We start from the raw sequence: 13000 nt of genomic DNA, 5'->3' as shown, positions 1-13000 counted from the left end.
GTTGCCCAAAAACAACATTTGTTTCAACAATTATTGTTGAAATTGCTGCATATGATGCTTGTTTAGTTTTTAACAATGGTAATCTTGGAAGAATAAAAACTCTACAGAGGCTAGGATTTCATCCAGGAGCTTTCACCTATTCAATATTGAAGGACATCGATGACAAAAGAGTTGCTGCGGCTGATATTACAGCCAATAAAATTGAACAGCAGGTTAACCAAAGAAGACAAGCAAAGAAGAGACTGCTTGCAGATGAAGAGGAGTATGCATATGGCTTGCACTAGTTCACACAGAGACGGTAAGACCTAATACAAACACTATCAAATCATTGATTCAGTTTTCCCGTAACTTACATTTTTATAACTTTATGTACCTTTTTCTCAAAAACCACAAAAGGTAGAGAAGTGAAATTTGGTATATGACTAGTCAGTACTATAGTGAAAAATTCTGTGGAAGGAATTTTCATTTAATAAAATAGTAAGGTATTTATGGTAGAAAATATTCCTTAAATTTGATATATTATTTTTCAGGGAAATTGGGAGACCCGTAAAAACTGAACAAAAGAAGATATAAAAATTCTGCTCCACAGAGTTTTGTAATTATTTGGTATGAAAGTGTGTACAAAAATTCATTAACATTGCTCTCACAGTTTTCTCAAAAAAGGAACATTTGTAATTACATTGTTGAAAAAAAATTAATTGTTAATAATTAAAGATGTAAAAGGTCAATAAAAATGAAAATTTAGGTTCATATGCGCATAACATTTCTTAATAACTGTACCAAATTTGGATTGATTATCTTAAAAAATTAGAGTTTTATAAAATACTTTTAAAATTACTGCAGTTTCGTGTACGTCCCCCCTTAAGGATTTCTAGACAGATTACTGCTCTAAACTATAGTAAATTGAAACTTCTCACAATGATTAGTGGATTAGTGATATTCAGGTGAAAGAAGATCAATTACATCCTGGGTCACTCCATGCCGAGCAGTCTAGAGGTTCCTACACGAACATCGAGCATTTTGATAAAATTTTGTATGAACATTTGCACCTGTTCCCAAGAAACACCAGTAAAGTTTTATGACCACCAATTCAGTACCGCAGAGATATAGTCATTTGTTTGACCCCCCCACAGTGCAGTTATCAACAGTGCACATCTGAGTTCTCAGCAACATATTTTTGAAAGAAACTAAACTTGGCCATCTTGCACAACTTCTTGCACTCTCATAAGCAAAATAATAATAGAAAATATTTCTTGAATAATTTTCATATGGATAATTTGAAGCAAAATCGACAGAAAAAACAAGTGCTTGAAAAAATGTGAAGTTTACTTTCTCATATTTCTGGAGGTAATAGTGGAAAAAGCCTGAAACTTTTCGAGTAATAACTTACCAATAGAAGGGTCTTAGAAGATAAAATTTAATTCTCCTAGTGCTTCCCAATAGTTTATAAATTTGGGACAAAGCTGATAATTTATGTAAAAACACCAAAATGGGTATCTTTAGTCACTTTTACAAAAAAGGGCTTCTGCAAACTCTTTTAAACCATTCTCATTAAATGGACAACATTCTAATCCACTTAAAAAACTACATTTGGTTTTGCAAAGTAAGCATATTAGGAGGGAGGAAAAAAAAAGAAAGAAAGAAAGAAAGAAAAAAAGGTGGAGGCCCGCTGAAGACGCATCCATATTTCTCTGGTACTCAAATTAAATTTGGCATCTTTTATTTGTTCTAAAATTGTTTAGTGTTCTCTGAGGAAGGTAATATCTTAAGTCCAGGCTTGGAAGTGAGATCGAGGCAGAGGTCAAAGAACATAAAAAAGGGATTCTTTTTGTCACGACTCCTCCTTGTTTGTCCCCCCCCCCCCCCCCCCTACAATAACTACAGAATCAAACTGGTTATAAATCTTTAATATTCAATTGAGAATTACCAAGGCAATGCATTACCAAGGTACTAGAGACCATGGTAGTAAAACTGTTGCATAACATCTGCATTGCAAATCGTATATGCTGCCTTCAAGCTTCACACCATTGTCACATTGTTTAAATTTTTGTGAAGTTCATAACAGTCTGTTTGGCATAATTTGGAAAGGGTTCATGGTACAGACAATTCTGGGTATATCATTTTTTACTGTGAAATGCTACTGATATGCTAGTTTAATTTGGGCGGTAAAGTATACGTATTTGCATAGTTCGTGGTTCCTATCAAACACTAGCGTACTGATGAAAAATTGCATAAATGTGTTGCTATGGTCAATGATGGTTTAACCACTGTGGGTTTCTTTTAAAGTGAGAAAACCAGCATCCCCATTGCCATAGGGGCCACACCCGATAGGTGTGCAACAGCAGCCAAGTGTGGTTCTCTCTCTCACTACTACTGATAAGGGTTTCTTTAAACAGATCTCAAATATGATGATACATTTATTTAAGTTTCAGAGGCCAAAGCTAGAAGAGATCTCTTTTACGGTTCTAAGCTTACGTTTACTTCAAGCTTCCTGACTTTTTAGTTTCATTAATCTGCTGTTAAATATGATGAGGAAAACTATACTGCCAGCCCAACTTGTCACTGATGATGCTGTAATGTGCAATAATGTGCTGTTCCAGAATGCAGCACTCATTTCTTGATGATCTATAAAATATATGTGCTCTGTCATTTGAGTGCAAAACACTTAGAAAGTCAGCCTTCTGTTCAGTGGAAGGCATGCAGATATTTCCAATCCACCACTCTTTTTCATAAGAAAGCACGCAGTATGTTGTTCTGGCTGGATGCTGTGATGTCAATGTATGTCCTTCACTACCATCACTAATTTCGGTTAGAAAAGATTATGCGCCATTTGATACTACTGACCTGAGTTGTTGCTTCATCAATTGGCAAAAATGACATTTACTTGCTTTCATCAGCAATAAATAAATCAAACAAAATAAAGTTATGAATATAATAGAGGGAAACATTCCACGTGGGAAAAATATATTTAAAAAGAAAGATGATGAGACTTACCAAACAAAAGCGCTGGCAGGTCGATAGACACACAAACAAACACAAACATACACACAAAAATCTAGCTTTCGCAACCAACGGTTGCCTCGTCAGGAAAGAGGGAAGGAGAAGGAAAGACAAAAGGATATGGGTTTTAAGGGAGAGGGTAAGGAGTCATTCCAATCCCGGGAGCGGAAAGACTTACCTTAGGGGGAAAAAAGGACAGGTATACACTCGCACACACACACACACATATCCATCCGCATATACACAGACACAAGCAGACATTTGTAAAGGCAAAGAGTTTGGGCAGAGATGTCAGTCGGGACGGAAGTACAGAGGCAAAGATGATGTTGAAAGACAGGTGAGATATGAGCGGCGGCAGATTGAAATTAGAAATTAGCGGAGATTGAGGCCTGTCGGATAGCGAGAAGAGAGGATATGCTGAAGGGCAAGTTCCCATCTCCGGAGTTCAGACAGGTTGGTGTTAGTGGGAAGTATCCAGATAAACCGGACGGTGTAACACTGTGCCAAGATGTGCTGGCCGTGCACCAAGGCATGTTTAGCCACAGGGTGATCCTCATTACCAACAAACACTGTCTGCCTGTGTCCATTCATTCATGCGAATGGACAGTTTGTTGCTGGTCATTCCCACATAGAACGCTTCACAGTGTAGGCAGGTCAGTTGGTAAATCACGTGGGTGCTTTCACACGTGGCTCTGCCTTTGATCGTGTACACCTTCCGGGTTACAGGACTGGAATAGGTGGTGGTGGGAGGGTGCATGGGACAGGTTTTACACCGGGGGCGGTTACTGGGGTAGGAGCCAGATGGTAGGGAAGGTGGTTTGGGGATTTCATGGGGATGAACTAAGAGGTTACGAAGGTTAGGTGGACGGCGGAAAGACACTCTTGGTGGAGTGGGGAGGATTTCATGAAGGATGGATCTCATTTCAGGGCAGGATTTGAGAAAGTCGTATCCCTGCTGGAGAGCCACATTCAGAATCTGATCCAGTCCCGGAAAGTATCCTGTCACAAGTGGGGCACTTTTGGGGTTCTTCTGTGGAAGGTTCCGGGTTTGAGGAGATGAGGAAGTGGCTCTGGTTATTTGCTTCTGTACCAGGTCGGGAGGGTAGTTACGGGATGCAAAAGCTGTTTTCAGGTTGTTGGTGTAATGATTCAAGGATTCCGGACTGGAGCAGATTCGTTTGCCACGAAGACCTAGGCTGTAGGGAAGGGACCGTTTGATGTGGAATGGGTGGCAGCTGTCGTAATGGAGGTACTGTTGCTTGTTGGTGGGTTTGATGTGGACGGACGTGTGAAGCTGGCCATTGGACAGGTGGAGGTCAACGTCAAGGAAAGTGGCATGGGATTTAGAGTAGGACCAGGTGAATCTGATGGAACCAAAGGAGTTGAGGTTGGAGAGGAAATTCTGGAGTTTTTCTTCACTGTGAGTCCAGATCATGAAAATGTCATCAATAAATCTGTACCAAACTTTGGGTTGGCAGGCCTGGGTAACCAAGAAGGCTTCCTCTAAGCGACCCATGAATAGGTTGGCGTACGAGGGGGCCATCCTGGTACCCATGGCTGTTCCCTTTAATTGTTGGTATGTCTGGCCTTCAAAAATGAAGAAGTTGTGGGTCAGGATGAAGCTGGCTAAGGTGATGAGGAAAGAGGTTTTAGGTAGGGCGGCAGGTGATTGGCGTGAAAGGAAGTGCTCCATCGCAGCGAGGCCCTGGACATGCGGAATATTTGTGTATAAGGAAGTGGCATCAATGGTTACAAGGATGGTTTCCGGGGGTAACAGCCTGGGTAGGGATTCCAGGCGTTTGAGAAAGTGGTTGGTGTCTTTGATGAAGGATGGGAGACTGCATGTAATGGGTTGAAGGTGTTGATCTACGTAGGCAGAGATGCGTTCTGTGGGGGCTTGGTAACCAGCTACAATGGGACGGCCGGGATGATTGGGTTTGTGAATTTTGGGAAGAAGGTAGAAGGTAGGGGTGCGGGGTGTTGGTGGGGTCAGGAGGTTGATGGAGTCAGGTGAAAGGTTTTGTAGGGGGCCTAAGGTTCTGAGGATTCCTTGAAGCTCCGCCTGGACATCAGGAATGGGATTACCATGGCAAACTTTGTAAGTAGTGTTGTCTGAAAGCTGACGCAGTCCCTCAGCCACGTACTCCCGACGATCAAGTACCACAGTCGTGGAACCCTTGTCTGCCGGAAGAATGACGATGGATTGGTCAGCCTTCAGATCACGGATAGCCTGGGCTTCAGCAGTGGTGATGTTGGGAGTAGGATTAAGGTTTTTTAAGAAGGATTGAGAGGCAAGGCTGGAAGTCAGAAATTCCTGGAAGGTTAGGAGAGGGTGATTTTGAGGAAGAGGAGGTGGGTCCCGCTGTGACGGAGGACGGAACTGTTCCAGGCATGGTTCAATTTGGATAGTATCTTGGGGAGTTGGATCATTAGGAGTAGGATTAGGATCATTTTTCTTCGTGGCAAAGTGATATTTCCAGCAGAGAGTACGGGTGTAGGACAGTAAATCTTTGACAAGGGCTGTTTGGTTAAATCTGGGAGTGGGGCTGAAGGTGAGGCCTTTGGATAGGACAGAGGTTTCGGATTGGGAGAGAGGTTTGGAGGAGAGGTTAACTACTGAGTTGGGGTGTTGTGGTTCCAGATTGTGTTGATTGGAATTTTGAGGTTTTGGAGGGAGTGGAGCTGGAAGTGGGAGATTGAGTAGATGGGAGAGACTAGGTTTGTGTGCAATGAGAGGAGGTTGAGGTTTGCTGGAATGGTTGTGAAGGGTGAGTGAGTTGCCTTTCCGGAGGTGGGAAACCAGGAGATTGGATAGTTTTTTAAGGTGGAGGGTGGCATGCTGTTCTAATTTGCGGTTGGCCTGTAGGAGGATGCTCTGAACAACCGGTGTGGATGTGGGAGAGGAAAGATTGAGGACTTTTATTAGGGACAGGAGTTGATGGGTGTGTTGATTGGCTGAGTGGATGTGTAGGTGAAGGATTAGGTGGGTGAGGGCAATGGATTGTTCGGTTTGGAACTGGTATAGGGACTGATGGAAAGAAGGGTTGCAGCCAGAGATGGGAACTTTAAGAGTGAGGCCTTTGGGGGTGATGCCAAATGTCAGACAAGCCTGAGAAAATAAAATATGGGAGTGTAATCTGGCTAGGGCGAAGGCATGTTTGCGGAGGGAATGTAAATAAAACTTAATGGGGTCGTTGTGGAGGTGTTGTGAGGGTGACATGGTACTAGAAGGTGGAAAGTGGAACATGAGGCTGAAATGAAAATGAAAATAAATATAAAAATATATGGGGAGAGATAAAGGTAAAACTAGAAATCAAATGGAGATCTGGTGTGAAAAAAGGCGAAAAAGGGTTGGTTAGAGCTGGGCTATGTTGATCCTATGGTGAACTTGTGTAGGTAGATAATGATGTGCATAAAGGTTAGGTGGTTGTGTTGCCGCCAAAACACGTTAAAGGGTGGAGAAATACGGGAAAATTTCGAAAAAACTACGTGAGGATGTATTAAAAGGGTGGTTTGGTGGTGGCAGATTATGGAAATGAAGCTAACAATTGTCTGATGAAGAAATAATGACGTTAAAACCTGTGGGAAGCGGCTAAAAATGATCGATGATGTGAGAAAAACGGAAATGGAAATAAAGCAAAAGATATTAAAACTGGCCGAAAAGGTTGTTTAATAGCTGAAAGGAACTGTTTGTGAACTGGAAACGGCGGATTTTATAGCAGCGGTAGTGTTGAAAGCGGGGAAAAAAGAAAAAAGAAAAAAAAAAAAAAAAAAAAAAAAAAAAAAAAAAAAAAAAAATTGGTTATGGTTTGGAAGTGGGTTACGTATTACTACGTATTATTGAGTATATATCGGCGGGATAAAATTGTATACTGGATTACGGTAAAAAAGGAGAAGGTGAATAGAAAGTAAAACTGCTGGCAAAAACAGGAGGAGGAAATAAGATGACAGAAAAGACTACGAGATGTAACAGTGACAATAACAATAACAATAACAAACGTGATTGTTGGGTTCAAATTAATGATATGAATATAATAGAGGGAAACATTCCACGTGGGAAAAATATATTTAAAAACAAAGATGATGAGACTTACCAAACAAAAGCGCTGGCAGGTCGATAGACACACAAACAAACACAAACATACACACAAAAATCTAGCTTTCGCAACCAACGGTTGCCTCGTCAGGAAAGAGGGAAGGAGAAGGAAAGACAAAAGGATATGGGTTTTAAGGGAGAGGGTAAGGAGACATTCCAATCCCAGGAGCGGAAAGACTTACCTTAGGGGGAAAAAAGGACAGGTATACACTCGCACACACACACATATCCATCCGCATATACACAGACACAAGCAGACATTTGTAAAGGCAAAGAGTTTGGGCAGAGATGTCAGTCGGGACGGAAGTACAGAGGCAAAGATGATGTTGAAAGACAGGTGAGATATGAGCGGCGGCAGATTGAAATTAGAAATTAGCGGAGATTGAGGCCTGGCGGATAGCGAGAAGAGAGGATATGCTGAAGGGCAAGTTCCCATCTCCGGAGTTCAGACAGGTTGGTGTTAGTGGGAAGTATCCAGATAACCCGGACGGTGTAACACTGTGCCAAGATGTGCTGGCCGTGCACCAAGGCATGTTTAGCCACAGGGTGATCCTCATTACCAACAAACACTGTCTGCCTGTGTCCATTCATGCGAATGGACAGTTTGTTGCTGGTCATTCCCACATAGAACGCTTCACAGTGTAGGCAGGTCAGTTGGTAAATCACGTGGGTGCTTTCACACGTGGCTCTGCCTTTGATCGTGTACACCTTCCGGGTTACAGGACTGGAATAGGTGGTGGTGGGAGGGTGCATGGGACAGGTTTTACACCGGGGGCGGTTACAGGGGTAGGAGCCAGATGGTAGGGAAGGTGGTTTGGGGATTTCATGGGGATGAACTAAGAGGTTACGAAGGTTAGGTGGACGGTGGAAAGACACTCTTGGTGGAGTGGGGAGGATTTCATGAAGGATGGATCTCATTTCAGGGCAGGATTTGAGGAAGTCGTATCCCTGCTGGAGAGTCACATTCAGAATCTGATCCAGTCCCGGAAAGTATCCTGTCACAAGTGGGGCACTTTTGGGGTTCTTCTGTGGAAGGTTCCAGGTTTGAGGAGATGAGGAAGTGGCTCTGGTTATTTGCTTCTGTACCAGGTCGGGAGGGTAGTTACGGGATGCAAAAGCTGTTTTCAGGTTGTGTGCTTCCAAATAAAGTGTCACAAGAAGAGAAGTTTAAAAATGGGCATAGTCAAGCAGGAACTACAGAAAATCATCATTATTTGTCAATTGTTGAAACAACAATTCAGGTCAGCTGAGTTTCAAATGATGCATTGTCTTTTATGACTCATTACCTAAGCCTCATTAAAAATGGAGATTTATCATGAAAAAAAAAATTCAGTATGTTTCAAGAGAGACTGTGCCATGAACACCACCTTCTGATCTTCATGTGTGTTAGTTCCACATTCTGTTAATGTGACGAGTTGCAGGATCCCACCTCTAATAGTTTAAGAATAATGGCCTGCCAAACTGGAGGAGTTTTTGCCCATTTTCAGCTGCACAGAAAGTTGACCATACAAAAACAGCTCTATCAGTTACAAGTTACAGAAGAAGCAAACACTTGGTGTAATCTTATGCATGTCTCTTAGGTACATTCTCTATAAATTTCCTCAAATCTGAAACTGGTCGAGATGGCAGTATCTTTCAGACTGGAACACTTGTCATGAAATGCAAAAAGTCACAACTAAATTTCATATTTATATGCATTTTGGGTGTATTTAAGAAAGAACTAATAGCTGAAAACTGTTTCCAGTATGAAACAAATAATTCTATTTAGCATACTGGGTGTGTAAGGATCTGTCTTTAATATTCTCACACATGTAGCAGCAGTGAGGTGCCTGCTAACTGATCCATTTAACTGCAACAGCACATATACATTCATTTAGCAAGTAGGTAGGTATGATTTTTATATGCTGTGACACAAAAAGCAAACGATACGAGACTGTAGACTGTTTCAACGCATACAGATATACAAACCAAACAGAATCATCCAACCTTTGCTATTGTTTATGGCAACATTATAAAGACAGAGACTATAGCAAAACAAACAAAGGACTGAGGTAAACCGAGATTTACTGGACTAGGAAGCACATGTTCTACAGGCTGCCTAAGAATAACCAACAGTATTCAAAGCATCGGCATAGCATGTGCTAAATTTTCCAGTACAGCATGGAAGGTACTTCATATGTAGTTTACATATAAAGTCTTCAAAGTCTGTAGGCTCTTTCATATGATATTACATGGCCTATGGCTGACTTTTGCTGATAAATTGTTGAACAACTGAGAATTCATTATCTGTACTCCAATCTTGTTTGTAGATGAGATGACATTTAGAAGTGACGTAAGAACAAATTTTCACCACCAAAATGTATGGAAAAACAAAAAATGCTCATGGTACAATTGAGGCCACACACCAACAGTTTCAAATGTTGTGGGTTGGAACTTTAGGTGTTTTATTCAGTTGTCCTCTTTAAACAGACAATGCCACTTGAAGCTTGGAAATTAAAGCTCACTGTCGTATCAGTACCCAACTTCATAGTAACATTTTATACCTGTGGGCCAACACAGTTCACAGAATTGTATCCAACGGCGTAAATTTTGTAACAGTTGTAAGTTTAGTTTCAAACAAATCTCTAGTCTCTAGCAACTTATTTCCAAAAACTTACACGTAGCCTTTCATTTTCTATTTGCCATCTATTACAAAGTGCTTCTCGTTCCCTGTTTGTTTTCTCCGACTGGTCAAGTGCAGTCTCCAGTTCCTTCTCCAATTGGCGCGAGTTTTCTTGGAAATCTTCAAAATCGTGCTCTACTCTCTGAACATCTTGCCTTGACTCTTCCAACCTTTTAAAAACAGTAAAAACAATCAATTATTTACAATATCCAACAGTGACAAAGTGCATTTACAAAGTTTTATATATTCAATACTTCAAAATAAGCTAAAAGTGGAAGAGACCAATCCAATATGATTTTGATACAACACTATCCTGTGTTACAATGAAACACATGGCATTACACCACGTGCCTGAATGTTCCACCACATTTCAATGATAGGAATTCATGCCATCATCGTGGAGCCATCGAAGCAACAGAGTTTGCACCTGTACACTGCACTCACAAAAAGCCATGAGAAATACAAATTGATATAATTTTTATTTATTTGCCACTGCACTGATTATTTCAAGTTAATGCAAATCTACAATGCATGGTTGATGTGTCTAGATTTCTTTACCAATAAGCAACCTAGGGAAGACCGTTGGAGGGTTATGCCATCACAAATCAAGTTCTATATGATGTAGTATTCATTGACTCTGCTTTCAGAGATATGCACCACAAATGGGCAATACAATGTCAACATAGTACAGTTACTGTACTTCTCATAAGGATTCTAACCAGAGAAATAAGATTTACATTTCAGCTTGGCAGCAAGCAGCAGTAAATGACCACCAAAGTGATGTGGTAAGATAGCCAGTGTGTGGAGTGGCACAAGGCACGCATTTAGCTTGCAATTTCTGATGGAACAAACACAGCCTAATGAAACAGTGCCTACCAAACTGACATGATGTATTAGATTGGTGCGGAAGTTCGTGATGTTTTTCCGTAAGTTTAATAAACACAAGATACACACAACACCGATTTTAGTCATCAATAATAAATTCTTCAATGTTTACAACAGCCTGCCAACGCTGGGGCAACTTTTTGATTCTGCGGCTATAAATTATGTCGTTTTGAGGCAAAGAACTCACTGTGCCGTATTTGGAGTGTATTTTCATCCAGAAAGGAATTTCCTTGAAGGTTGTCCACCAGAAAGTGAAAAAGGTGAAAATCTGGGGGCAAAAGATCAGCTAAAAAAGTGGATGTGGAGTGATTTCCAAACCCATTTCCTGTATAGCATTTTCTGTCAGTCTAATAAAATCCGGGCAGATGTTATCACGGAGTGGCATCACTTCACACAGACTTCCTGGTCTTTATTCTTGGATTGTGTCTGCAAGACATCTCAGTTGTTGACAATAAAGGTCAGCAATGATGAGTACACCTCAGGGAAGCAATTCATTGTATGCCACACCATTGCTGTTCCACCAGATGAATAACATCATTGTTTGTGGATGTGCACGTCTTTGTACAGAGATTGCTGCTTTGTTTGGGCTCAATCATTCCTTTCTTTTCCTTATGTTAACATAAAGACTCCATTTTTTGTCACCAATAACAATGCAGGACAGCAATCGTCAGTGCTGTTCAAAAGCTAACAGATGACAAGCAAGCAGAAGTGAACAAGTTGCCAACCGCTAAATTTTGTGATTATGGCTTAGAGCATATATTACACACACACACACACACACACACACACACACACACACACACTCTTTTTGAACTTTCTCCACAGCATGTAAATGTCACGACGGTGCAATGATCAGAGTGCATCACCTTTGCCAGTTGTCGAGTACATTGACGTGGATCACTGAGATTTGAGGACGAAGATATTTAAATGCATTAATCCACAAAAGTCATCCTGAATGTGGAGGCACACTAATGTCAAAACAATCCACCTTAAAACAAGAAAACCCTTTTCTTGCAGTGTTCTGTCCAATGTTGGAAATGTTCCAATTTCTCCACCTGGCACTCCCATTTTATAGCATACACAGCTCCACTCACTATCTCCTAATGACAAAATGTAACAAATAGCAACAGCAAACTACAAGTAAAAAAATGGCTATTGATAAATAGCAACCAAAATACCATCATGCAAAACAAAAACACTACAAACTTATGCACCGACCTAATAACTGAGTCATATGACATGCCAAGACCCTGCCAGATGATTGCAGTGTGCTCCACTTTTGCCTTATGCCACATCTATGCTAGTGACAATTTATAAAAATTGCTGCTTTGGTCATGCAATTGTCTGTACCCAGGAAAATGAGAAACAATACCGAGTTCAATGTTCATTTTGTTGGTCTTGTGGAGAAATATCCATGTATTTACAATCATAGAAGTACCATATATGAAAATATGTGATTCCTTTAATTTGTATTTGGAAGAGAAAAAAGATAATACAACTTGATAAAAACACACAAGATTGTTTGCTATGAAACATGTCTGTAATTTTTATACTGATTTGCTGGAACTAATGTAATAGACCCTTTCCGTATGCCACTAAAGATATACGAGGGTTGGAACTTAAATAAATAGTTGCCACTATTTAAGTTCCAACCCTCATACATTGTTCTGAAAAGATAACACTTACACTAAGAAAGAAATTACAGAGCCGATTTCTCAACCGTGCATAATTTATAGGTTAATGGTCTTCTGTCTTTTAATGTGAATTAACAACAGGGTGGTCTACACTGTGCTGCACATATGACAGAATATTGCCACCATGAATCTGTACAAAATTATGAAACATACAGTTTGACCTACAACATCAATTTTATTCATATTATAATTTACTGAGGTATCCAACACCCAGATCTCCCAAACTAACATACCAAAATAACATTGCAAATACGTTCTTCCCACAGATAATAATAATAATAATAATAATAATAATCATCATTTAAGACTGATTATGCCTTTCAGCGTTCAGTCTGGAGCATAGCCCCCTTTATACAGTTCCTTCATGATCCCCTATTTAGTGCTAACATTGGTGCCTCTTCTGATGTTAAACCTATTACTTCAAAATCATTCTTAACCGAATCCAGGTACCTTCTCCTCGGTCTGCCCCGACTCCTCCTACCCTCTACTGCTGAATCCATAAGTCTCTTGGGTAACCTTGCTTCTCCCATGCGTGTAACATGACCCCACCATCTAAGCCTGTTCGCCCTGACTGCTACATCTATAGAGTTCATTCCCAGTTTTTCTTTGATTTCCTCATTGTGGACACCCTCCTGCCATTGTTCCCATCTACTAGTACCTGCA

The 13000-nt window shown here is 40.6% G+C and overlaps 1 protein-coding gene across 4 annotated transcripts in view; it reads right to left on the bottom strand.

The window, feature by feature from the left end:
• Positions 1 to 13000, bottom strand: part of LOC126162980 (nuclear distribution protein nudE-like 1-A) — a 174423-nt gene that overhangs the window by 119295 nt on the left and 42128 nt on the right. For all 4 annotated transcript variants that reach the window (XM_049919832.1, XM_049919833.1, XM_049919834.1 and 1 more), the window contains exon 3: positions 9754 to 9928. In XM_049919832.1, the coding sequence (XP_049775789.1) occupies positions 9754 to 9928 (175 nt within the window). The remainder of the gene's footprint in view (positions 1 to 9753; positions 9929 to 13000) is intronic.

Source organism: Schistocerca cancellata, chromosome 2 (genome assembly GCF_023864275.1).
Source record: "Schistocerca cancellata isolate TAMUIC-IGC-003103 chromosome 2, iqSchCanc2.1, whole genome shotgun sequence".
Taxonomy (NCBI): domain Eukaryota; kingdom Metazoa; phylum Arthropoda; class Insecta; order Orthoptera; family Acrididae; genus Schistocerca; species Schistocerca cancellata.
This window is presented reverse-complemented; position numbering and strand designations above follow the sequence as displayed.